The 26,687-nt window shown below is 49.9% G+C and overlaps 2 protein-coding genes across 27 annotated transcripts in view; one reads left to right on the top strand and one right to left on the bottom strand.

Annotated features, from left to right (window-relative positions):
- PPFIBP2 (PPFIA binding protein 2) overlaps positions 1-22,559 on the top strand; it is a 144,738-nt gene extending 122,179 nt beyond the window's left edge. For 13 of the 24 annotated variants that reach the window (XM_032489115.1, XM_032489111.1, XM_032489113.1 and 10 more), the window contains 9 exons: positions 88-216; positions 7,256-7,406; positions 7,695-7,806; positions 8,049-8,137; positions 8,458-8,580; positions 9,769-9,894; positions 10,721-10,909; positions 12,003-12,179; positions 14,307-17,971. In XM_032489115.1, the coding sequence (XP_032345006.1) occupies positions 88-216; positions 7,256-7,406; positions 7,695-7,806; positions 8,049-8,137; positions 8,458-8,580; positions 9,769-9,894; positions 10,721-10,909; positions 12,003-12,179; positions 14,307-14,588 (1,378 nt within the window). In that variant the 3' untranslated portion in view covers positions 14,589-17,971. Of the gene's footprint in view, positions 1-87; positions 217-7,255; positions 7,407-7,694; positions 7,807-8,048; positions 8,173-8,457; positions 8,581-9,768; positions 9,895-10,720; positions 10,910-12,002; positions 17,972-18,033; positions 18,297-18,543; positions 18,565-21,654 lie in introns of those variants that run through there. The other 11 variants (XM_032489127.1, XM_032489126.1, XM_032489116.1 and 8 more) reach the window with 8 other exon arrangements.
- The window catches only part of LOC102516612 (NADH-cytochrome b5 reductase 2), a 25,556-nt gene continuing 14,681 nt past the window's right edge, over positions 15,813-26,687 (bottom strand). For all 3 annotated transcript variants that reach the window (XM_032489134.1, XM_032489131.1, XM_032489132.1), the window contains 8 exons: positions 22,871-23,014; positions 22,545-22,617; positions 20,199-20,305; positions 19,805-19,934; positions 19,119-19,202; positions 18,286-18,371; positions 17,119-17,218; positions 15,813-16,243 (listed from right to left, as the gene is read on the bottom strand). In XM_032489134.1, coding sequence (XP_032345025.1) covers positions 16,071-16,243; positions 17,119-17,218; positions 18,286-18,371; positions 19,119-19,202; positions 19,805-19,934; positions 20,199-20,305; positions 22,545-22,617; positions 22,871-22,948 — 831 coding nt within the window. In that variant the 5' untranslated portion in view covers positions 22,949-23,014 and the 3' untranslated portion in view covers positions 15,813-16,070. The remainder of the gene's footprint in view (positions 16,244-17,118; positions 17,219-18,285; positions 18,372-19,118; positions 19,203-19,804; positions 19,935-20,198; positions 20,306-22,544; positions 22,618-22,870; positions 23,015-26,687) is intronic.

Genomic DNA, 26,687 nt, shown 5'->3' with positions numbered 1-26,687 from the left:
GCCGTCTGTGCCCCTGGAGGAGGGATGCACTGACTACATGCTTTCAGCCTACCCTCTGAGGGTCTCTGTGGATTCCTCTCCACACAGAATCCGAAGAACTCAATCAGGAAATTTCAACACTGATGCTCCAGGGGTGGCCGAGTTTCGACGGGGCGGGCTCCGGGCAACTGCAGGGCCAAGACTCTCCAGGCCCAGAGACCCCAAGGGTCAGAAAAGGTAAGGCTCCCTGGAGTCCATCCACAAAGAACTGTGTAAAATCTTGGCCAGGGCAGAGTGGGGACTGGAGCTGGATGCAGAGATGGAAGGCAGGAGCCCCTGGGGCAGAGCTTCTCAGCCTTTCCCGTTGGTCACGAGTAGACCTTGCTTGCTCGTGCTTATTTACAGGTGCACTCAGGTAAAGGCAAGAGGCTCCCTACAGCCAGAGGTGCTGGGGTGGGAGGTGGGCACCCTGTCCTCCCCCAGGACCTCAGCAGCTCTGTGCGTCTGTAGTCCAGTCCCAGCAGGGCCTTGCCATGCTAGGTTGAGAAGCTCTGCCACAGCCACTAGGAGCACAGATTCTGGAATCAGAGACCTGGGTTGGAATCTCTGCTCAACCACTTCCTAGCGATGAGCCCTAAACTTTCTCTATAGCTCAGTTTCCTCATTTGTGAAGTGGGATGAGGGGGAAGTGGTGTCAAAAGAAGTGTTGGTTAAAGTTCTTACGAGGACTCTCTAAGCTACTGCACATCTAACCCTAGCGTCAGCTGTCCGCCATTGAAAGGTCACCTTCCCCCAGGAGATTTGGGAAAGAGGGCTTCACCTGCCTCTGGGTTAGCCTCCTCCTTCCACACAGACCTCTGCAGAAGGATGTTGGTGGAGCGGGGTGCATCTGCCCTTATCCCTCATAATGCGCTGTGCCAAACTTTCCTGAAAGTGTTACCTGGAGGGGGTTGTAAAGGGATCAAACATTCATCATGCCCTGATGAAAAAGCTTTTAAAAACTGAAACTTTTCCAGAGACCACCCTGGTGGACACCCTCTGGTCCCCAGCTTTACCCCTCCTTTCTCAGATCTCCTGCTCTGAGAAGACTGTCTTCCTTCCGACCTGCTCAGGCAAATCTTTACTCCTGTGTCTTAGGGAAACCCTTTTCCATATCCTCCGCTCCCATCATACAATCCCTACAATAGATTGTCTCCAGCGGAATAGCTCCTGAAGTCTGAGTTACTTAGCCAAGATGAGGCTTCCAGGGGCCTTCCTTAGGATTCGACTGTAACATTGCACATCTAACCAAATGACAAAAAGTAAGGTTTAACTCTGAAATTTCCTCCCCCTGAGATTGCTGTTCATCAGTGCCATGTGCAGGTAATTTCCAAGGAAGATGTGCACAACTCACAGATTAGTTCTAGAAACAGTACAGCCTAGATCCCAGTGAAGAGAGAAGAATGTTTCCCTGATGCGGCACATTATTCATAGACCTGCAACCCCGTGGAAGGGAAGCACACCCCGCTTCCCCGCCCTGCCCTGCTCGGGTTTCTAGGTTTTGCCTGGCACGCCCATGTACACACTCAGGACCTTTGCTGGGCATCCCCAGACCCATCCTCAGGGCGCCTTGCGGAGAAACCTAAGGATGTGTAGCCCCTGCACCTGCTCCCCAAGAATCACGGAGTGGTGGTGGCCCTTCTAATCACAAGTGTAAATGCTCAGTAAACAGTAGCTTTTAGAGGCTAGAGAATCTAAGGATGTGGTGAGAAGGCAGAGACCAATTCAGAGCCATTAGAAAGTGAGCCAGAGGAGACTTACCTATGCCACAGAGTACTGTCATTTACTTAGCAACTGTCCCAGCCTAGGCGCCAATGTTTCGGATTGTTCTGAGATGAAAAAATAAAGCCACCATAAGCTAAAATGATTAATCTTTGTTCCACTTCCAGCTTTTCTTAAGGATTGATTTTTTTTTAATATAAGTATTGTTAGTTTACAATGTGGTGTCAATTTCTCGTGTACAGCATAATATTTCAGTCATACAGGTACATGTGTGTATTCCTTTTCGTAAGGGGGATCGCTGCTCGGGTGTAAGAACTTTTCTGAGACCCTTAGGCATTTTTCCTTAGAGGAGGACTGCAGGGTTAGGGAGCCCAGTGACAGTCTGCCGGTCACTGGTATGGGGCATCCAAGGTCAGGAACTTTCTCTGCCTGAGGCAGAGCGGCAGTTCCAGCCACAGGGGTGCTTTGTTTGGGTGTCTTTGTGCTTTGTTAATGCCTCACCTCACCATGGATGACAAGGAGAGCGGGGATAAAGTCCCGATGAGCATGTAATTGATCATGACTCTGCTTGTGGTAACAAAAGTGAGTTTGCTGGTGGGAAAGAAAGGCCTTTCTTACTCTTAAGCAGAAATGCAATCTAATTATATGCTAATGTCCTCTGATATTGATAGTTTATAGATATTTAGGTATAGCCTTAAAAAATGTTGTCAAAAAATGTTGTCACCAATAATCCTATAGGAAAAGTTCTTTGTCACTGAAAGTCTCCAGGCCCAATCCCCTTTTTCCAATGAAATTGGTTTTTTAAATATAATATTTGGTAATGACACTTCATAAGAACTCTCTCAGGTTACAGAAGAATAAATGTTATGATCGTTTTTCCGTCTTGCTGATTGACATTCCAGTCGGCCCTGCTGTGCAATGAGTGCCTACTACACCTGCAGCCTTGTCAGCATGAAGTGTTTGCAGCGTTTCTTTAAAGTTCTCTAGCTTTACAGACCTCCAAAAAGTTAGATTTTCATTGTTAATTTAGTTTATATGTTTGTCATTTGATTTCTTCTTTTGTGAACTGTGTGCATATTTGCCCATTTTTATTTAGTTGCTAATAGCTTTTAATCAGTTACTTAATGTCTCATAGATTCCTCTCTGTTCTGTATATATTAAGATATTAAACTATGTCTAAAAATTCTGACTTTTTTAGGTTTGTTGCCTAATTTTACCTTGATATATGAAATTTTTAAGTTTATGTATAATGAGGTTCAGCAACTTTCCCTTTGTGATTTCTTTAGTTTGTTTTAAATTTTTTCATTTTTTTTTTTTTTTAGAAACTGGTTTTATATGGTGAGTTTAAAAAAAGTGATTTTTAAAAACCTTAAGAATCATCTATTTGGCGATTTATTTTGGTTGTGGTGAAGGGGATTTTTTTTCCAAGAGAAAACTACAAATAGTTTTAAGACTTCTGTCTCCACTCCAATTTTCCCTTGGTCTACACTTTGCCTAATGTCATGTGATGCTGGAGTAGCTGTGGGCTTTTTGGTGGGGGGGTCTGACTACGGGGAAGTCAGGAGATCCATTTAGTTTGGGTTTAGTGGGATTATGTGTATATGGTTTACAGTCACTTCATGTTTAGTTTAGTTAGATCTAGTTAATCAACTGTCCTACTATAAAAGTGCTTCCAGTTTTCCAGTGTGCCCAGCACTCTGATACAGAGATTCAGAGCCAGAGATCATGTACCAGAATAAATTTGTCCTCTGGCATTTGGTTTCAGAAGTATGGGGTAGTGGAAAAAGAAAGAGCATTTGAAATACACAAAACCAGAAGCTAGTCTGTGGAAAATCTTTCCAGTCATCAGATTTGCAAAATCCTAAGCAAGAGAATTGATTCTCTTGGATGCTCACTCAAAACAGAAGTTTTCTCTTTTCAGAAATGCACTTAATAATGAAATATATACAATTATAAATGCACCTTTTGTTCTCTACCATGGGAGTGGCAGATTTGGATAAATCTCACTTACATAAGTTTAACTGCAGTTTGGAAGGGTGTTTTGGGACATGTCAATAAAACAAGTGGTTTGGCGCTATATGAAAGGCACTTTCTCTATTATCTCTATATTACTTACTAGCATATTCAGCCATGGCCCTGGATCAGAGTGTGGGAGACCCAGCGCTCAGAGGACCCGAGGAGGTGGGGAAGCAGGGTCTGCTACTGTGGGAACAGCACAGGCTTAGGCGGGCAGAGACCATTCACAAAGCAGAAAATGGGAAGACTACCGAGGGCAGAGGAGCATCAGAGCTCCAAGATGTTTTTAAAAGGTCTACAGGACAGAGGCTTTCAAATTATAATCTCAAAAACACTTACTTCCCCTTGGAACTGAAATATCCTTCAGATATATAGAAAATTTGTTTCTTCCCAATTTCCAGAAACCAGAAAATAAACAAAATTAGAAACTAATGGAACATAAAATTAAAGTGATAAAACAAGCATTGAAATTGAGAAAGCATTCTGATATTAAGAAAAAATATATGAACAAAAAAATCCCAGATCAAACCAAAAGCAATAATTCACTAAGAGCAACAGATAACTCCAAACAAAAATAGTGAATTGGTTCCTAGATTGTTGTTCATATAAGGTGAATCATATGAACACATTAGCAAAAGATGAAAATTTCTTGCTGATTTTACATGATACACTGACATGGGCAGAGAGGACATAAAACTCATAATATGCAATAGCCACACAGACATCAAATAAATGTTGCCAATTCAAAGAATATTTAAGATGAGCACTAGAAAACTTGAACAATGTGTAATTTTACAGCTCGCATCTAAAAGGATAGAGGTTTTCCTAAATTTGACGATTCTAAAAATGCATTCGCCAATACCAGTTACAAATTGTGAAACTGAAACTTTAAAAAAAAAAACTATAAAGATAAAAAATTGAGTAATCATGCTAGAAGAGGGATCAGCCTTCTCATAAAAATACAGCCTCGCCCCATCCACGGATTCAAACCACCGCAGATCAAATTTCCATTGGTTGAATCCGCGGATGCGGAACCCGGGAATATGGAGGGCTGAGTGAACTATGCCATTTTATATAAGGGATCTGAGCACCCCTGGATTTTGGTATCTACAGGGATCCTGGCAATCCCTGGCAGATACAGAAGGATAGCTATGTTACAGAGTTGTGGACATACGAAGAAGTAATCAAAAAATATGCACCCTAAATATAAAGTACTATAGAGGTATACCCAGGAGTTAATTAATAGAAATATTAATTTGGATTTCATGTTTTTTCAGTTGAAATAGATTTGTAATTTTTTGTGGTTTTCTTTCTTACTCTAGATACTCTGTTCCTAATGCCATATTCAAATCGTGTGCTTTTCTTAAAGAAGTCACCCCAAATTTTACAAATTCCTGGACTCACTAAACCTGGATCTGCACCTCTTTATGATTTATTAAAATTCAGGCTCCAGGCTGAGTAACTATCATCTTCCTCACTTCTAGAATGGTGCTTTTTTTTTTAAATATGCAAATACTTTTTATTTTTTAAAATAATGGTAATATACTGAACATTTTTTTAGTCTGTTTTTCTTGTTGAAGTATAGTTGATTTACAATATTGTGTTAGTTTCAGGTGTACAGCAAAGTGATTCAGTTATACAAATATATGTATTTATCTATATTCTTTTTAAAAAGTCTTTTCCATTGTAGTTGATTACAAGATATTGATTATAGTTCTCTGTGCTATACAGTAAAGCCTTGTTTTTATGTTTGGTAGTCTGTATCTGTTAATCCCATACTTGCAATTTATCCCTCACCCCCCTTCTCCTTTGGGAACCGTAAGTGTGTTTTCTGTGTCTGTGAGTCTGTTTCTGTTTTGTAAAGAAGTTCTGTTGTGTGTGTGTATACATATGTTTGTATATATCTCACATCTTCTTTATCCAATCATCTGTTGATGGACACTTAGGTTTTTTCCATGTCTTGGCTGTTGTAAATAGTGCTGCTATGAACGTTGAGGTGCATGTATCTTTTTGAATTAGAGCTTTCGCCTTTTCTGGATATATGCTCAGGAGTGGAATTGCTGGATTCTATGGTAACCCTAGTTTTTTAAGGAACCTCCATACTGTTCTCCACAGTGGCTGCACCAATTTACATTTCCACAACAGTCTAGGATGGTTCCCTTTTCTCCACATCCTTTCCAAATTTATATTTGTAGACTTTTTGATTATGGCCATAAAATGGTGTTTTCAGGTCATTCTGGCCCTTTAAGGAATTTCCTCACTTGAAGAACAGCTCAGCCAGGCATTAAAAAAAAAATTTTTAACCGGCATTTTAGGAATACTCTCTTGGAAGGAATCTTTTGGAATAGCTTGTCTTCTGTATTCCATGAATCCTCCTTTATTTTTAAAAATGAATATAGAGTTGCTTTGTCAATCTCCCCACCCCCTCCAGACTCAACTGGGATTTTGAAGGTGCCGTTACATGCACACTATAAATGAAAAATTGATGTCTTTAAGAACTGGTGGCTTTGTCATGCCCAGGCTTTGTCTAGGAACATGATCCAGCTCTTCATTTATTCATGTGTTTTTTCATGTTGCTCAGTTGAGTGTTGTAGTTACCACCTCCCCCTGTCCCCACACACAGTTACTCAGGACCCATGTTTTCCTTGTACAGGCAACTCCTAGCCATTTTATAACTGGTTGCTATATGTGGGATTTTTAAATTATTAGAACAAAAAATGTTAGTGTCTGTGCATTGATGGTATATAGAAAATTATTGATTTGTGCATGTCACAGAAATACGAGTGTACGTCTGTGTAGCGTTAAGCTAGCGTACCCTGCTGAGTTCTCTTGGGCTTTCTGGGTGGGCAGTTATATCACCTGAAAAGAATGGCTTTCTTTCACTCCTGTCTTTCTAATAGCTATACGTTTAATTTTATCTGTTCTTATTCTAGCTGCAACAGTGAGACCAGTGTTACCAGTACTGATAAAAAAGACTGTCTTTTTATTGACTTTACTACAAATGCCCCTAGTGTTCCATAGTAAATAAGACATTACCTGTTGTTGACTGGAGGAGGGCTTTTGTTTTGTTTTGTTTGTAATGTTAGAGAACTGACCCCTTTTTCCTAGTTTTCTAAGTGTTTTCCTAAGAAACAGTGTTGAACCCTGTTTAAAACATGATTCAGTTGTGAATCTTCATCCTAAGGGGACCGCAACTCTAGGCTTTGGCACGTGTGCCCGTGTGCATGGACCGACGGCACACGTGAACACAGCCTCCGGGGGGCGTGCGGTGGCCCCGAGCTCTCAGCAGCTGCAGGGTTGAGATTCAGACCAGGTGTTATCCTGGGAAACTCTGGAGTCTGCCTCAAATGAGTGCGTTGTAGTGGAGTTCTGTTCAACTAGACCCCACGGTGGGAGTTGTTTGTTAAAACAAAGTTTCCCTTTTTTGCGAGGTGCTGTTATGTTCAGATGCGCCCCAGGCTCTCCCACTAACAGGGTCCTGCTGTTTCCTGCTTCCCAGTGATGCCAACGCCCCCTTCGCCCAGTGGAGCACGGAGCGTGTGTGTGCCTGGCTGGAGGACTTCGGCTTGGCTCAGTACGTGATCTTTGCCAGGCAGTGGGTGACTTCTGGCCACACTTTACTGACAGCTACCCCTCAGGACATGGAAAAGGTAAGGGCTGAGCCCTGGGCAAGGAGGCTCCCATTTCTCCCCGAATCAATGCATGGGGAGGTGAGGGCCCCCCCATACCTAGAGCCTCCGCCCCCCCACTCCCCCCACAGGAGGCTGGACAGAGGGCGCCGAGGTGCTCTCTGTTGCTGCGGGTTGATCCCAGGGCGCTGGGCAGCGGTCTGCTGCCCCACTCCCCCTGGAGGGGAGCATCTCCACCCAGATGCAGCATCTGGTGAGAGCCAGGCTGTCCGCCAAGATCTCATCTCTGTCTTCATCTCTCAATTTCAGGAGCTGGGAATTAAGCACCCTCTTCACAGGAAAAAGCTGGTTTTAGCAGTGAAGGCCATCAACACCAAGCAGGAGGAGAAGTCGGCCCTGCTGGACCACATTTGGGTGACACGTAAGGGCAGGCCTGTGTGTGCTACGTTTCTGGCAGCTCCTAAGAGTCGACAGTCTCCGGAGAATGTGTGCCTCGAAGGCAGCTGTCTCCGTGGGACAGGCAGACAATGACTGAACTTTAGGGAGGGATACAACTGGAACTCCAAAGTGGTCATTTGTTCCTTGTTTTTTTTTTTTTTTTTTTTTTTTTTTTGGCATCAACTTTCTCCCATTTTCATGAATTTCAACTCCCTCTTTCTGCAGGTTGGCTCGATGACATTGGCTTACCGCAGTACAAAGACCAGTTTCATGAGTCCAGAGTGGACGGGCGCATGCTGCAGTACCTGACTGTGGTGAGGGTCCCTCCTCCGGCGTCTCAGTTCTCCCTGTGAGCACCCAGCTCCACTCTGGTGTCCCTGTGGTGGTTATTTTAAACTTGAGTCCACCATCCCCCCATATTCTTAAGGTCTTAAAACAGTGTTGTTTGTCACCTAAGGGGTCCCGAGTACCAGAGCACGAACCGTCGTGCCAAGGAGAGCTGTTGCTGTGTCCACGTGCACCTTCCCGACACGTGGTAGACGACCTGTCTATGCTTAGTCTGGGAAGGAGCCTCAGAGGTCGCGTTTGTCACTTTGGAAACTCTGGTTCATCAACCACAGCTTTTCTCTTCCAGAATGATCTACTCTTCCTAAAAGTCACCAGCCAACTACATCATCTCAGCATCAAATGTGCCATTCACGTGCTGCACGTCAACAAGTTCAACCCCCACTGCCTGCACCGGCGGCCAGCTGATGAGGTGAGGGCAGGCCAGCACCTACATAGGGAGCCCCGAGCCATGACATCTGTCAGATCAGGTGTGAGGAGACCAGAGCAAATCACCGCAAAATGGCTGCATTTCAGACCACGGCGCTGTGGATTCGTTCCTTTGCTGGGGCTTCCTGGTGCCCCAACACCCCTGTGGCCTGTACCCATGTCCCACATCAGCCACTAGCCCTCCAACTCCCACCTCCTCTGGGGAGACACATACTAGGGGCCGGAGGGCAGGAGTAGTCTTTCAAAGCATCATAATGGCCGAAGGAGATGAGGAAATGGAGCAAAGAGGAGGGACGGAAAAGACAAAGTGGAAGGTTGGGTGTCAAAGCAGGCAGAGGAGTGGGGCGGAGGAGCCAGTAGGGAACCAGACATGTCAGAGTAGATCTCCCTACTCGAGATAAAAAATTAACTGACCTCCAGCCCCAGGTGCGCAGGGGATCCGTGAGCTGGTTTTGCTAGAGAAAAAATAGTGTAGGTAAACACAGCAACTCAGATCCTGGAAAATTCTGATAATTTTCCATGAACCTCGGGGTTCTTGGTGGGCCCTGAAGCTACGGGGTTTTCAGTTACATCCCGTCTCCTAAGTTCCAGTCTAACCCTGCTGTGAGAGTCACGCAGCTTCCAGGGGATTAAAAATTCCTGCCTTTACCCCTCGCTCCTCTTTTCTCCTTATTCAACGAACATGTTTTAAACACCTACTGTATGTCAGGCACAGTGCTGGGCATTTTGAAGACCCAGATGCCACTTGCAGACACTTGGGTGTAAGTATTTTAAGGTGTGTTCTCCTGAAACATTTGGCCACGCCAGGGAGCTCTTCTGTCTGTGAAATAGTCAGCTCATAATTCATAGACCTCCGCAGAGTTCTGTTGAATCACAGAATGAATGACTGTATGCCTTCATGGATTAGCCCCAGAGTGACCAGAGATTTGGGGAGTAACAGGATTCCAGAATCAGACATCCCAGTGTAGAAGATCCTGCAGGTTCAGTGAGAGCTTTATTTCCTGGAACCTGGGAAGGCTCCCGGGAAGCTGGCCGGGAGGCCTGGGTCCCTGGGTGTGAGGGTCGTCTTTGGCAAGGCATCGGAGCCTGGCTTCCTCACAAGGGCTGGCTCCACAGAGGAGCATGGAAGACTTTAAGCCTGACTTCTTCACTCTCCTTCTCCCTCTCACAGAGTAACCTTTCTCCTTCAGAAGTGGTGCAGTGGTCCAACCACAGGGTGATGGAGTGGTTGCGGTCCGTGGACCTGGCGGAATATGCACCCAACCTTCGTGGGAGTGGTGTTCATGGAGGTCTCATTGTGAGTGGCTTTTTGGGCTGGCCCACCTGCCTTGGTGCCACCTGGGGTATTCAGAAACTGCTTTCTTAAGGGCTAGACTATATCCAAGTAAGAAATGATACGTGATCTGAACCCTTTGTGTAAACTGAAGAAGGTATAATCGGATCATTTGTTAATAGATGTCATGGAGAGGGGAGGGCATAGTTCAGCGGTAGAGCACATGCCTAGCATGTATGAGGTGGTAGGTTCAATCCCCAGTGCCTCGATTAAATGTATAAATAAATAAACCTAATTACCCCCCCCAAATAAAAAAATTAAAAAAGAACTGACCATGGGTGGTGGGGGAGAGGACAGCAGTAGATTTCATGGAAACAAGGTGGCTTCTGGAGAGACCTCCCCAGCCACAGACCTGGAGGATCCCAGGACAAGGGGGTTGCATGAGCATCAACCGTTAACCAGGCAGCTCCACTTTGCTGCTGGAGGAACATGGGCTGAAGAGTGAGGGGGAGGCCACCAAAATGTAACGTCCTGCTTGTCACTATACAGTCTGTACCATCGCTCAGATCTGTCAATTGGCAAAGCCAGCAGGGACACCAGGAAGGGGTGGCTCAGTGTTGTCTAGAGCAGACCCCGGGGAACAGCCTCGTCTACAAGGCCACAGCGCTCTGCTGGCCAGTCACAGAGCTGGGCCCTGGGCAGGGGAGAGCATGGGGAGTGGGACACAGGACAAGAGGAGGAGCTTCAGCTCCTGCCCTGGAGGAAGCCTGGCCCATGGGGGCCTGTTTTTCAGTGTCGTCACCTGGCGCCACTGGTGGTCACCACTGCCTTGTCTGTGGTTTCTTCCTAGATCCTGGAGCCACGCTTCACTGGGGACACCCTGGCCATGCTTCTCAATATCCCCCCACAGAAGACGCTCCTCAGACGCCACTTGACCACCAAATTCAATGCCTTGATTGGTCCTGAGGCTGAGCAGGAGAAGCGAGAGAAAATGACCTCACCGGCTTACACACCACTGACCACCACAGCCAAAGTCCGGGTGAGTAGCCCGGCCCTCTGGCCCGTGTTGTGCAGCAGCTGACTAGTGCCTGGAGCCAAACCAGGGTGGGCTGCCTGGACCAGGAGGCGCTCCTGGCTTCTGCCCTGCGGTTTTGGTTTCCTTGTCCACTAGTCTTTGTTAGGCCACCTTTGAGTCTAAGGGAGTGCAGGTCTCTTTATACAGAAATGACTTGCAGGAAGAATCTAGCCTCAGGTGGATAGGAGCTGGTCTTCCCTCCTAGTGCTGCCTTCACTTATTTTGCAAAAAGCAGACAAATTCCCAAGTGTGGGTTCCCTTTGGTCAGGCCCACCTGCACGCCACTCCGGGAGTGCTGTGTGAGGAGCCGGCCCATCACCTGGTACTGTGCAGGTGGCCAGCACACAGCCGTCTGTCCAGAGGTCCCGAGGTCATCAAGCGCCAGCGCCACTCACTGGGGCTCTCTGAATCTCACAAAGCCCCTTTCCTCCTGCCTGAGCCACAGCATCCTCAGACCTTGTCCCCCTGGACCGTAGGCCCACCGCCTGGATTTCTGGAGTCCAGGCAGTCCCTGTCCCCAGCAGCATGGTGATGCCTTAGGTCCAGCTGCAGTCCATGCACAGACCTCCTTCCCCAAGGGAGCAGGACAGGAAACGTGTCTGGGGGAGACAAGCAGAACAGTGCTGGGGGAAGCTGGAGCTGGGAGGAAGCTAGGGCCGTCCCTGTGACTTCCTGAGGTGCTGGGAGCAGAAGGAGGGGACTGCTCCCCATGGGGTTTCAAGTCCTCCTCTAAGCTCAGCCTCTGTGCAGACAGCAGCATCCTCTGGGAATCCCCAGTCCCCCCAGGGAACATGAACATCACTAGTGGGACAGCCGGGCCAGAATTTCGGGCCCAGAGTCCTGGAGGAGCAGCTCTCCTTGCTCGCGAAGATTTATCTGTGGGCCTTTCCCCAGCACAGAAGTTGCTTGCAGAAGCTCTGTTTTGTTAAAGAGTTTTTCTAGAAGCAGCTTGCCTTGCTCCTTTCCTCACGGGCCTGCTCTGAAATGTACTGCCAGGGGTAGCTGCATAACAGTTTGATAATCACTTTCTCATAATCTTGCCTCTGCTGTGTTTTAGCCACGGAAACTGGGATTTTCACATTTTGGAAACATAAGGAAAAAGAAGTTTGATGAATCGACAGACTACATTTGCCCGATGGAGCCCAGTGACAGTGTCGGTGACAGTCAGAGGGCCTACAGTGGCTACCGGGGCCTCAGCCCCCTTGATGGCCCTGAAATGGACGGGCTGGACCAGGTGGGACAGATTAGCTGATGCCTTTGTCACCTGTACTGTCTGTGCATCCTGCGAGCTCACGGTTACACCGGGTGTGTCCTTCTGTAACTGCACCTCACCCCCTGTGTGTGTGCATGACTAGCAGAGAACATTCCAGCCACTATGTACCCCTGGGCCAGTCTCTCTCTGAACCCTGAGGGTGGCCAGGGTACGAAGCTGCAACTTTGCTAAGGGGCCAGGCTCTGGGGACTCAGGAGGAAAGACACTTAAAGATGCTTGTACATTTTCAGTTAAGTCTGATTGTCCACCTTCAGCTCCAGTGGCAACACACAAGCCTAGACATGGTCCAGAGACCATGGACAGTCCCGAGAGGCTCAGCTCTCGGCCCCTTGGCTGTGCCCCACTTGAGGGCAATCCCAAGTGCCTTAGGCCTGTGGCCAGTCTCAGCTGAGACCGAAGGGACAGCAGCAGGGACTTCTGCCACAGTGACAATATAATTGCCCTGCCTTCCTTCTGAGGTGGTCGCTTTTTTCTGGTAATAATAACCATATTTACGTAGAATGCAAAGTGCGCAGCACACCTTCCATCTTGTCGGGAGGCAAGCTCCGCACCTCTGGACACGGAGTCCTGCTCGTCCGTCACGCAGCTCGAGAGCCGTTGCCCCTGAGCTGGGTTAGGATCTGCGGGTGTCCTGGGTGAGGGAGATGGAGCCAGGAGGGATCCCCATCCTTTGAAGGTCTCTGGCCTCGCTTCAGGCTCCACCGCCCCACGTGCAGCCCAGGGGCACTTTGCATCTCACACACATTGTGATTGGAGGGCACGTCTGTCATGCAGACCCCAAGGTTGTTTCCGTTTCAGTGGCCTGGGTCACCTGGTGAAGGGGGCATGAGAGACCGGGCAGCCTTGCTGGAAAAGCCCTCTGTTCTTGCACGTGCTGTGTCTGCTCCGCCGTTACTGACCTAGCTGGGCCCAGAACCCTGTGGGAGTTGGTCTGGAACAGACCTGTCCTGATGCAGAGGCCAACTAACTGTCTTCTGGACGGGCCCCGCCTGGCTGAGGACTGGGGGAGGGACACACCTGCCCGACTGGGCTCCTGATTGTGAGATTCCGGTTTGCCCCAGTGCAGCTCTTGGCTCCACTGGGTCCCCTGGGCCTCATCTGCAGAAGCATGACAGAAGCATTTTAACTGGCTGGTGGCCGGGAGGGGCCTGGTGACCCCGGTTTGAACACTGATTCTGTCTCAGATGAGGGTGATGTGAAGATTTGCTTTTTAAACTACCGGCAGCCTCAGGCCATGGCCTCGGACTCCCCGTGCAGTCTCGCCTGCAGGAGATTGGGGTACAGGCTCGCCAGCTGGCACAACTGCTGTTTGATCCCAGGGCTGGGACCACTGAAGGACAGGTGCTCCCTGAGTCTGACACCTGAGCACTGCAGTTTAGAGCCACAGTCAGGGGCAGGCTTTGTCCCTTATCTTTTATTGTGTCCTGGTGGGAGAATCTCTGCATGTGCTGCTGTCAAACCCTGAATAGGATAGTTATGCCACTAATCCTCTGTGCAGCCTTAAGCAAGGCCTGTATGACTTTGTGGGCCTCAGTTCTCCCACCAGCAAAATGAGGGGTTATACTCAATGCCCTCAGAGGATGCTTCCAAATCTAAACTGCCCAAATAGGTTTAAAGAAGATGGGGCAGGCCAGCATTACCTGAGGAGGGGAAGGAGGCTCCTGGGAGTGAGGATGCCCGGCTACACCTGTCAGTGTCTGGGGTCCTGCTGGTGCCAGAAATGATGTGCTCAGCACCCTGAAGGCCTTCATCCCTGTTGCTCTGCCCCTGGAGAGAGCTGGAACACTGAGCATGTGCGACAGGGCTGCTCCAGCTGCCCTGTCTGTGCCCTGCTCCTGTGTACCCTTAGTTCTGGTGCCAGGGTGGGGATGCAGGAGTGTGTGTGCATGACTGGGGGACACAGGAAGCTCTCCCTTTCCCAAGGACAAAGGCAGCATGTGCCCCAGCCATCTGTCACTCCCCAGGACCTGGCCAACTCCTTGCCTCTTGCCCCAGGAGCATGCCTGAGCAGGCTAGGGCATGCATGCCACCTCTGCGACTCACAAGCTCGGCCCAAGCGTGCTGATCAGGCTGCTGCCCGTTTTACAGATGGCACCTTCGGAAGGCACCGTGACGCAGATAGGGCTCCTCTCCCAAGACATTCACCGCCTCACGGTAGGACTCTGGCCCTCTCTCCACAGTAGGACAGGTACCGGGGAGGCCCTGGGAGTTTGGTGTGGTGGTGCACAAGGCCTGGGGCAGCCCCCATGCCTATCTGAACCTGTGTCATCTCTGCTGGGGGAGGAGCAGCAGGTGGGGCTGGGTGCCGGAGTCAGCCCTGAGGCAGAAGGCAGCCCAGAGGCCTCTGTTAGCCTGCCACCAGCCTTCTAAAGGTGCCAGGTCTCAGACCCTCTTACCAGGCTGAGACGGTGAGGAAACCAAGGTGCTCAGCAGCTCTGGGTCACCTGCCTAGTCAGCCCAAATCCCAGGCCTCATGCCTAGCCTGGTGGACACCGTTCTGCCCTCTCTGTCCATGAGACACACGTATTTCCTACTGCACCTTTGACTGCACGGACATCACAGGCCTGTGAGCGCATCACAGTGTGTCCAGTGGGGAAGCAGCTTAGTCCCGGGGAAGACGAGCCACTCTGGAGGGAGGCTGACCTGGTCCCTGTCTGAGACCTTGGGCAAATCACTCTCTCTGAGCCCTGCCTTCCTTATCTGTAAAGCAGAATAATGGCCTCCTTGCAAGGCGGGTAGGCAGACTGGAGCTGGCGGTGCAAGGCCGGTCCCAGGACTGCCCCAGCACCGAGCCCACAGGCCACAGAAAGTGTCCCTGCTGAGTCCTTGTTGCTGTTTTCCTGACTTACTGAGGCAGGTTAAGAAGACGAGGTTGGGGAGCATCTCCATGAATCTGAACAGCACTCACTTTTATTCAACTTGTGTTTTCTTGGCTCTCACACTGAAATGAATCCACCCAGCCTTGCCCTTATCACCTCTGATAGGCCTCTGGCGGCCTTGAAATAGCAACCTGACCTCCAAGGTACAAGCAATTTATTCTTGATAGTGTTGTCTATTCTAACCCAACACGTGGGGTCCCTGAGACCCCCCCATGAGCTTAGAGGACACAGGTGTCAGATGGGGCACACCCAGTGCCCCACTGCTTCACCTGTAGTGGCCACAGGACAGCCTTGACCAGAACGCTGTTGAACCCCACCTGTGGCCATGTCCTTTCAGACCATGCTGACCCAAGACCAGCTGCTGACTGACTCCCACCTGGCCGCTCCCAACTGACTGGAGATGACGCTTACTGGCTGAGGGCCCGGTCAGGCATGTGTAGGGCCCGAGTCTGCAATGGGGGGGGTGGCCCACAGCCACCTGCAGAGCCCAGGCCTGGCAGCAGGGCATCTCCGACAGCCGACAGGACGAAGTGGGGCATGTTCACTACACCACGCCCCTAGTGGCAGGACTGGGTAATACAGAAGTCAGATGCCTGAAGAGGCAGGCCACGTTCCGCGTGTAATGAGTCCAGTCTGTCCGTCTGTCCTTCCTTTCCTCCCTCCATTCTCTCCTCTCTCCTTTCCCCCTCCCAAACAGAACCACACTCATCCCATATCTCCTGTACTTAACTTTATTTCAATAAACTAACTATGGGGAGGGGGATACTGAAATGAAATTCCTCAGGCCTCCCCCAAGCAAGGAAACCAGAACCCACTGTGTCTTCATCCTCTTGCATTGTTCTTCACCCCACACCAGAGGAGCACCAGGTACCCAAGGTGCATTACAAGTCACTTCCCTGTTTAACATGGTGAAGCTGAGCTCACTTAGAAAGATGAAGGCGACCAGACAAGTTTGGTCAGAGCAAGGGAGGTGTTAGTAGGTGAAAATCATATCCTTGGTGTAACCCAGTTTCTCCAGGTTTGGGTGTGCAGCTGTCTGGATCAGGGCTAGTGGGCCACATACCAGGATGAATGTGGACCTCCCAGGAGGCGGGAGGTGCTCTTTGATCATATCCTCGGTAATGAAGCCTGAGCTGTACTTCCAGCCTGCGATCAAGCAGAAGAAAGCTGTTGGGGAGGCCAGATAGTTTCAATGACCCCTGGCCTCTCGACCACCTGCCCTCCCTCGCTCAAGCGAGAAAGAGGGAGACAAGCCTGCTCGCCAAGGCCTAGACACCTGCACTACTGTTCTCTGCAGAGAGCTGGGAGTAGAGGACATGGGGGACCCAGGCAGCCCTCTTCAGTATCTCAGATCTCAGTCTCACTGCTGGGACTCTGACGCCCTGGCGCTGGTGTCTGCCTGCTGTAAGCACTGGCGAGAGTGAGATAAAGGCATCCAGGTGTGGTGTGACTCAAAGCAGTCTGGTGGAGGAGAGCTGTGCTGGGCAGTGTGCCCTGTGGCATTTGGGGGCTGCTCAATCGGTTGGGTGGTGCCCTCTGCTGGGCAGCGAGCTGTATGATAAGGCAGGCACAGCTCTGGACCGTGAGGGCCTGTGGGGTGTTGTGTTGTGGCTGGGAGCTGACTGGGGCTGCAGCAGCTGTATGGGACTCAGCTTGTGAGGACTGCTATCCTCAGCAAGGTGAGTGGTGCAGAGTCAGAAGGGTCAGTGGCCGTATCAGATGTAGTGTGAGTGATGGCTCTGTGGGATGCCGTGTGGAGGGGGTGTTCAGGGTGGCCTGGGGCCTCTGTGTTCCCGATGTTCAGTGTAGTGTGCAGCGTGCTGCTGATACTGGACGCCTGCCCTAGGCTGCCCTTACAAGCAGGTCATCCCAAATCCTCTCTTCAATTTCCTGAATTTCCCCTGTGGTGACATGGCCCAAGGCCTCAGGCCACCAAGCCCAGATCTAACCAACCAACCCACCCAGGGACTAGTCATTGACTGAGTCAAGGGGACCCACAGCAGGGACAATGGGGGCCATACCAACAGGAGGCCTGTCCAGGGTGTACCACAGTTTGAACTGCTTTGGATGGGTTCTGGCAACTTCTTCAAGCTCTTTTCTCATCAAGATATCCTCCTCTGTCTAGAAGAGAAGCAACATGAGCCACATCCTTCCAGGGTATCCCACCTGTTCCCAGACCCAGCACACGGGTCAGGGCACACCCGCCCCAGTCACCCAGCTCTAGCTTGGGTACTCACTGCCAGCTCTGCGGCAAATTCTGCCACAGCTCCTGCACACAAACCCCCTCTGGTAGGGGGGAGGCTCTGGGTGACGGCCCTCAAGCCAGAGGATGTGGCTGAGCCCTAGGGGTACCAGCCCCACCACCAGCATCCACTCTGAGCACCAGGCAAGGCAAATCCGTACTGTCCTGGGATCTGCAGGGACTGCGAGGGGCCAGGGCAGTGATCTATGACAGTGTACATAGTCTGCAGCACTGGAGAGCTACAGGAGAGAGGCAGAGGCTGGAACCTCTGCTGGGGAAAGTGAGCCAAAGCCTCAGAGATGCTGCCCACAAGACCCCGATCTTAAAACTCATCCCGATCCTCGTCCCAGTGATTCCACTTCTGTGATTCTGTTTAAGAAAACCATCTAAGCGTGATAAAGCCTCAACACAATTATTCAGTGCTGTATCGTTTGTAACTGTGAAAACAACCTGAATGTGGAAGATTTAGTAAAGGACGGTACAACTTGGTATAGACTCAAATGAAAGTATTTATAGAGTTTTAAGGAAAAGGCCTGTGTGGCAATGATGAGTGAAAAAACCCCAAAAATGAAAAACTGTATGTGTAATTGTAAATATATACCATATACAGAAAAGATTTTAAAAAAGTAAAACATTTGTTTGCTTCTGTATTTTCTGAAATTTCCACTAAAGGCATCTATGATTTTATAAACAGAATTATGTACCAAATAAGGAAGGAAAGTTTAGTGCTTGTGGTCAGTTGGGAAGACGAGAGTTAAAAAAAACCCAAACAAATGGAAACATACGCCTGGACTCAGCGTCTCTGGCCACAAGCCCTCCCGTGACCACAGGCACCTGAGCAGCATGAGCTCCATGAGCGTGGAGAGCGGATGCAGAGGCCTGCCCAGTGAACAGCGGAACACTGCATCCCACCCCTGCTGACTCAGGGCTGACTCCGCAGACTGACCTGGTTGGCAAAGATGAGGGACATCCTGGTCCTGTCACTGGGCTTCTTGGTGATGCAGCGGATGAGCTGCAGCATGGGCGTGATCCCTGGAACACAGTCAGTGGGCAGGCCGGCTGTCCCTCCCCATCTGGTGCCCACAGTCCCCAGGCGGCAGCAGCTTCGTGAGTTTCCCTGGCCCCGATTTTACTTTTCTCACTTCTGTCCCCAGAACTCCAGGTGGGTACCCACCCTTCATTTTGGTTTTCCCTTCTGATGCAGCAATAAAGCAAAAGCCCATCATGTTTACACAGCAAGATGGAGGGAGCACTGGCTTTGGAATCGGGCTGCATTTCACACCCAGCTCCCTCACTAACTGTCCGACTAAGGTGAGTCAGGCACATCTGAGCTCTTTAGTGTCCCCATTTCTAAAACAGAATTAATGGCGAGTAAATGTGATAGTTTTATAGGTGCCCGTTTTGGTGCCTGGCATGTTGTAGTTCTTGTCACATTTGCTCTCATCTTCCAGGCATTCATTTTCAAGGGATGGGGAGCAGCAGCCTTGAACAGGATCTAAGAGCCCTTGGCAGACCACGTGTGGACTTGCCCAGGCTGGCCCCCAGCCTCTGCCCTGTTCCCAGCCTGACCTGAGAGGTTCCAGGGGCTCCTGGGGAAGCCCCCATGTTGACTAAGGGGAGCGGGGTGCACAGGGTCAGTGTCAAGATATGTCATTGTCGCTGCGCTCCCATCTAAAACAGAAGGAATCTCTCCCATCACCCCTTGTAAGACCAAATGACTCCGAAGCCAGGAAGGTGTCAGAGCTGACCCTGTGGTTCAGGCCCCCAGTAGCCTCTTACCTGTGCCCCCGGCAATCATTCCCAGGTGATGGACCAGTTTATTTTCAGGCTCACTCATTTTGTACGGCTTGATGGCAAACTTCCCTGAAACACAGAGGATACTTCTGATGCCTGAAGCTCTTGACTGAGAGCCTGCAGAACCTCACAGACGTTTTCCTTGGGATTCCCAGGAAGCAAGTCTACCCAAGGGAGTGGATGCACCATTTTTTGCCAGAGGAGCAAGCCAGGGTGCCCTCTTTGGCCAGCCCAGGTTCACTGCTGCCCAAGGTGGCAGTAGAGCCGGGGTATCCTCGGGGAATAACTGGGCCTTTTCTTCTGAGGAAGGAGGGAGACATGCTGAAGCTAACATGGAGCCTCACACAGTACTCTTACCCAGTGTGAATGAGTGTAAATGATGAGCGTGTGTGTAAAAGGATGAGTGCGCTCCACCCACCCACCATCCATCTTTCAGCATTAGCAAGTGCCTTTCGTGTCTCAGGCATCGTGCTGGAGATATAGTGATGAGGAAACACCAAATCACCCCTGTACCTTCATGACGCTGATAATCTCCTCCAGTGTGAATGAACGTAGGAAGACTTGAGGGAAAAGTCCACGTGACTCAAATCTGAGTAGTTTTCTAGAACCATGTAACAGCCTTAGGGATCTTCCCCCTCCCAGCTAGAGGCCCACTGTGAACCCCCCAGTACCTGACCCCTGATAGAAGAGGCGCCCAGATGGCCCTCGAAAAAGGATGGTGTCCCCAATTTTCATGTTCTCCAAGTACTGAGTCATCTTCCCCCCTTCTGGATGATTAGGGTGTACATTTTTGAAGTAGATCTGAAAAATAAGGCAGCATAGTTTTCATACCTTAGACCCGAGGCCATGGCCACACACAACTCAAAAATCTGTCTGCCACCAGAAACCACGCGGAGAAAATCCTCTGCACTCGCTCTAAGCAGCCCCTGAAGACTTCCGCAGGTCAGCAGCTTCACTGTTACGTGACACTGCTGGGAAGCCCTGTCCTGGGCACATGTTCCTTCCCCCACCACCGTGAACAGGCTTGTGGGGGTGATGCGGCTGGACGTGGTAGGCATCACTTACCTTTATGATTAAGTCCACAAAGCCAAGATCATCATCACTGGACACAGGCGTATAAGCCCTGATCACCAAAACATCATCAATTTTGGCCAAGAGATGAACATAGTTACCTACAGAGAAAGCACTAAATGTTACGACCAAGCAGGGCCAGCCTAAACAGGACCCAGGATTGCTCTAAAGGACTGAGCCTGGGAGAGGGGCAGGTGCACAGCGCAGCAGGATGCATGGGGGAGGGGCCCAAGTCCAGGATGCCCAGATCCTAGGCCTGCCCTCATCACTCCATGTGCAACCCTGGGTAAGTCACTTCACCCCTATGTACCTGCCCTGGTTCCATGACAGTGTAGTGGTGGGCATCACAAACAGGAAACCTACCATCAGGGTGTGCTCACTGTGTCAAAGTGCTCTGTGGAGCAGGAAGAGCTAATTAAAGCTGGAGGCTGAATATTAAAAATTACAGAAAGGTGTTTCCCTTTTAAAGCCAAATATGCTGCCTTCCCAAAGTCATTTCTTCCTAAACTGGATGTAGCACTGGAAGAGTCACAGCCCCTCATCTGTACCCCGCTGCCTGGCACAGAGCAGCCTGGGCTCACAGGCATGCAGGACCCCAGGATTCAGACACCCATGGACCAGGTGTTCCAGCAGGACCACTGTGGCACCATGGTTCTGCTGAAGGGCAGTGGTGAAGTTCTGAACCATGTAATTCTGCCCGTCCAGGGTGGAAATGAATGGACCAGGTGTGGCCAGAGACCTACAAGTCATGACTACATCCCAGCATGACGCGATGAACTGGGCCACTCACATTTCTGTTGGAACATGGGAGACCAGTGACTAAAGCAATTAGTGGTGAAGCAGAAGCTGCAATCGAGAGATTCTGAGAGACAGAGGCAAGGGAAAGTTCTGTGTCAGTATCTGAGGGAAGAGAGGCTGTGCCTGCACCAGACAGAGGGAGCAGATGTGCAGCCAGAAGCAAGACCTAGGGAAAGACAGAAGAGGAAGAAAGGGGGACAAGGAGGGAGGGGACACAAGAGGGGCATGAGACAGAGCCTTTGAGGGGCCCTGAAGCCTGAGGCTCAAACACTCTGGGCTCAGAAAGGACAGGCTCAACAAGACCCTGGCTGTGGCGCGGCTGGGCACCTGGGCTACCCAGGAATAATCACCTGAGGCAGCTTCCTGCTGAGAACTAATCTGATACTGGAAACCTTAGAAAGGCTCTTGCAGATTCCACCAACCTGACTCTGGCCTGGCAGCCACCCCAGAGAAAACGGCCTCATCTCCAGCCAGCTTTGCTTCAGCGGAGCTGGGAAGCATGAGCAGTCTCCAGAGGCTCTCCCAGATGCCTCTCAATTACCTGGTCCCCCTAAACTGTGCGCTGCCTGCGCCGGCGCTGACAGAGTGGGTCATGACAGTTTCTAAGACATTCTATTTCTCAGAGGTTTCCATTTAGCCTTCTCGCCAACAGGACTGACCGCACAGGCCGAGCTGGAAGGCAGGCTGATGCTGAGTTCTTATGGCTGAAGACGGAGAGAAGCAGCAGCATGGAGGCTGGGGGGCCAGGCTGGCTGCTTCGCGGGTAATTTCATTGCCTTAAGAGGTGACATCAAGGTTCTGTCCCGTGCACACAAGCCAAGTAGGCTGTGGAAGATATCCATCAGGCAGGCAAGCAGCACTAGCATTCTGTGCAAAGTTCCAGGAAGTAGGCCTAGCAGAGCACTAAGACTGACAGCCATCTGGTGACAGGACAGAATAGAAACCAGGTAACTCGGAACTCTAGGACTGCTAGGGCTGGTATCCACAATGGACCCCTCCTTGAGTGGGTCTGAGGCCCCTGCTGAGAAACCACATACTGTGTGTGGTGGGGAACATCTGACTCCCTCCTGCCTCTCCAGACATTCTGGGCCTTTCTCCTGACTGTGTGAGAATGTCAGTTCTTCCCATCCCTCCCATGGGCACAGCACTTTACAATTCCTGAATTTTCACATCCATCAATCACTTAATCCTCACGCCTGAAGTGGCAGACAGGCCTTGGGAAACCCCATTTCATAGACTGAGGCTCAGAGAGGTTGAGGGACTTGCCTAAAGTTGCCCAGCAAGGAGCAGGCAACAAGATCTTAGACCTTCTGACTCTAGACTCACTTCTTTTCAATGCTCATTAAGGTATCACTTTTGTGTCAGCCCAAATGGAACAATGAAAAAGCAAATGGACTGTCCCCAACCCCCTCTCCCTACCTCTCTGAGCTCATATGGCTCAGGAAAGGTAGCAGGGCAACCTTTAAACCCCAGCTGAGTTTCTGGCAGGAGCAGAGTGCCTGCAAGGCCCAGGTCCCAGTGATGACACCAAACCCCACTCACCTACAGGAAGCCCTAAGGCATGGTCTGGTGATGGCAGTCCAAAGCGGAACCTCCGGGTGTTGTGACTGATTTGCTAATAAAACAGAAAACAGAGGCAAGCTCTGTCAGCTTTCTGGAAGCCCTGTTGGGCAGCTCAGATGGGAAAGAGCTCCCAGCAGATACACACAACAGGCAGTGGCAGTGGGGAGCAAACTAGAGGCCACGAAATGCGTGTCCAACTGCCCTGCCTCCCCAGCCATCACATTCCCCACCACTTCGTCTTCCTCTCGTCTTCCTCTAGCATCACCCATCCCACCCCTGACAACAGAGGAGGGATGAACCATCACCTCTTTCTCAATCAAGGGCAGAGGGTACTTGGTTTCAGGGTCCTGTAAGGTGATGGGATGTCTCCTCTTGAAGTTCATGTTCTTCAGGGCCAACAGGAGCACAGTGACCCCAATAACAGTGATGGCGAGGAGCAGGGACGGGTCCTACCAGACACAATGTGAGCAGGGCACCTCAGGTCCTGCTTGTTCCGGGCAGGATTGCTCTCAGGGGCAGCGGCACCCTCCCCACCAAAGGCATGTATGAAGCAGGGCTGTGCCTGAAAGAAACTAGGCAGAGGTAAAGGTACTACAACAGAAGACAGGCTGAACCTGTGGTGGAGGGTGGGGAGGGGTCAGCTGCAGATCAGACAAGGCAGGATGTTTCAAACCCCCAGGCAGACGGCCCAGCAGTCCTAACGTCACCGGGCCTTTCCTGCCCATCTGCCTCCATCCCGGCTACAGCCAAGGTGCAAGCCCTGGGAGCTCCCTCCTTGAGGCGGAGCGGGTGAGGATGCTGCTTCTGATTTGGAATGAAGGCGACCGGAGATGAGCTGCTGAGAGCTGAGAGGGCTGGGGCTCACCTCCCCCACTCCCCCTTCCAGGTCTGGCTAGAGCAGGTGTAGGGGTGGGGTGAGTACATCTGTTACCAGAGCTGCTCCAGGTCTTTGCTGAAAACCCATCACCCCCCACCTTTAGCAGGAGTGTCCTTGCTCAAAACCTGCCAAATCCCACCTCGCCACCTTTAGCAGGAGTAAACATAAATCTTGAAGTTAAACGGTCCAGAGATAAGAAACAAAGCTACTCACACAAAAAAGAAAAAGACAGATGCAACCAGCTGGGACCAAGATGGGACAAACCTGACCTCCAACAGATTCTGAGTCTTATTACATGCTCATTTTACTATATTAGCATAATAAATGACAGGATCAGACATGAAGGACACAAAAAGGATAAAAAAAAAAGGGGGGTAGCACTTGACTCCCTGAAAAAGCCCTGCCCCCTCCCCAGGGGACTAATACATGCATTAGCTCCATCATTAGCCTCACTCCTCCTCCCTTTGTCTTTACTCTTTAAATTCTTCTCACCAGGTGGGTGAGAAGTTGACCTGTGAACTTAGTCCCTACTTCTCCATTCTTTGGTCACTGAATAAAGCTTGTGCTTTACTGATCTCAGCCTCGATTTCAGTATTCGCCTATTGGAACCTGAACAGAAAAGGAACCCTCCTAGCCAAGACAGAGAGCCTCGGCCGGGGTGGGGCCTGAGCAGGGTCCATATGACTTAATTCAGTCACAAATTTTGGTGCCCAGCGGGGGCCCATTCTTTCCAGTAACTCAAAGTTTACTCACTGACCCAGAGCTGACAAAGCTGGCTAAATAACTGGGCAGTCTGCCCCCAGTTCTCAACCTCTGGGCCAGTGAGGGCTACCAACTTACACTTGAGATGGAAAAGCAGCCAAGGATCCAGTGGACTGCTCCCCAGTAAAGACAACGCCCACCCCCAAGCATACCTACAACAAAGACGCATGTTGCTGTTTGAGGTAGTGTCCAGGGGATGTTTGACACGGGTGCAAAAAACAAACCCGGAGTTCACAAAAACACAAAAACAAAAAGTTTACCAAAAAAAAAAAAGTTTACAAAATATGTAAACCCAGAGTCAGTGGACGGGCAGGCCATTCTTAAGAGCCATTTTATTTCCCAGAGTGCCCTAGACATTAGGAGAAATTAACAAAAGTTGAAGATAGGACCCACCATGCCCACTTCCCGGCTGGTGGAATCAGTATTTTGGGTGTTCAACAACAGAGACACAGAGGTGGATGCAAAGGAAGATAAAGGAGTGGAATGAACTGCCAGTATTCTGGCTTTAGCGATTCAGGGTCAATCGACCCCGACCTCCCAGGGATGACCCCAACCCCCAACCCGCAAAGGGATGAACTGATTGCCTTGGGTTTCAAAGACCATGCCCACAGTGGAGAGGTCTTAAAATCAATCATTGTGCACACTGCATGGAGGAGGGTCATTGGAAGGGGAATGCCCCAAATGTCTTAGAAGGAAACTAAGTGGACCACCATATCCTGGCCTAGTCTCACTGGCTGCACACATAAAAGAAGAAAAAGAAGATTGTAGGGGCCCAGGGGCTCCTCAGAGCACCCTGGAAATCACCCCCAAGGAGCCATGGCTGACCCTGACCATAGTGGGTAAAAACGTTGACTTTTTCGTTGACACAGGGGTTTGAACACCTTGGTTTGTACTTGGTTTGAACACCCAACAAAGCAAAATAACCAAGATAAAGGTAAGACCATGTGAGTGGAAGGGAAGTCACAGGAGTGCAATTTCATAGAGCCCCTTGAGTGTGATTTCAAAGGGAAAATGGTATCTCACTCTCATATGTTCCAGAATGCCCAATTCTTCTAACAGGAAGAGAATTACTATATAAATTGGGAACTACAATTTATCTCAGAGACAAAAATATCGTATCATATACCACATCAGAGTGAAGACAGCACCTACACCTGAGGAATAAGTTACTGAGCCACTCACTCAATACACCTGTGAACCTGTCACAGCTCTTAAGTTACTTTTCATGAGGACAAACTTACCAATAATTAAGTAATGTGGCAGGCAGTCTTCGTAATTGGCCTTGGCTTTGGTATTGCCTTACTCGGCTTCTACTATTTTGCCTGGCCCCCCTCTCTCAAGCAAACATCTCTTCTGTCTATAGGGGATATTAATATTGAAAGCAGGATGACTAGCTGTTGTTTATTCTTCTTAACTCTGTCCTGTCTCTTATAACTGTCCACGCAGAATGGGAATGCAATGCAGTAGTAAATCTCTCAAGAATCATAGCCCTGTCCACCCCCCAAAAAGAATTACAGCCCACGGACAAAATCTTTCCCAGTGCTGGATCTGTCACCTCTACCCTCAAAGTGACACCTATGGATGAAAGATATTACATTTTATCCCTGAGAAGGACAACCTCACTCTTACCTTGGCTAACGGTTCTGCTAAACCTATCCCTTTTAAAGTTACCTTCCCATCCCTAGTGCAGCTTCCCTGCTTGGACCTCACCCTGGCATTAACATTTCTAACAAATACAAAGCACTCACTTTAAACCAGTGCCATCACTCTAACCCATCTTGCTGCCACTGCCCCTATCAAATGCCCTTACCAAAGGGAAGAACTTGCAATAACACCTTGGGGCTGCCCTGGACTGCAATCAATGCTCCTTCTATTACTCCACAATTTCAGTGCTTCGGGATTGACTCCTAGGGATATCTCACCCATTGGTGCCCTCAGGAACGATTCAATGAGTACACACAAGGACTAGAGGGGAGACGTACACACTGAGGAGAGAGAACACTGGTCGTCTGGTGTTTAGTATATGGCCTTCCTAAGGCCAGGGAAATAGCCACTAGTCCAGAATCCCCCAGGGACCTCTGCTATGCAGATGGGCCTCTCTCCCCACACTGCAAGGGCATCCCCCTCTTGGGCCAGCCACCTACAGAGGTGGTTTACCTCCCCAGAAGTGCACCAGGCATGCACGCTCCCTGGGTACCTGTTCCTTTGTGGCTCAGAATAAACCAATTGCCCCATCAGAACAACCCAAGCTCCTCCTTCCCTTCTCTGGGATGGGCTCTAGCCTATCCTTGTTTAGATAATGCCCGAGTTGGTTGACAATGCACGCCGCTAGGCCTGCTAAGTTCTGGGAACCTAGGTATACCATTCGTAATGTCACCCAGCCCGAGATAAAAGCGCAAGAGGACTCATTCTGGCAGAAGTCGGGGTTGCTTTCAGACTAGAGGCCCCACTTTACAAAAATCTCACAAGGGTCCTTGAGGACT

This window comes from Camelus ferus, chromosome 10, assembly GCF_009834535.1.
Source record: "Camelus ferus isolate YT-003-E chromosome 10, BCGSAC_Cfer_1.0, whole genome shotgun sequence".
Taxonomy (NCBI): Eukaryota; Metazoa; Chordata; class Mammalia; order Artiodactyla; family Camelidae; genus Camelus; species Camelus ferus.
The sequence above is the reverse complement of the archived record's forward strand: the minus strand, read 5'-3'. Positions and strand labels throughout refer to the sequence as shown.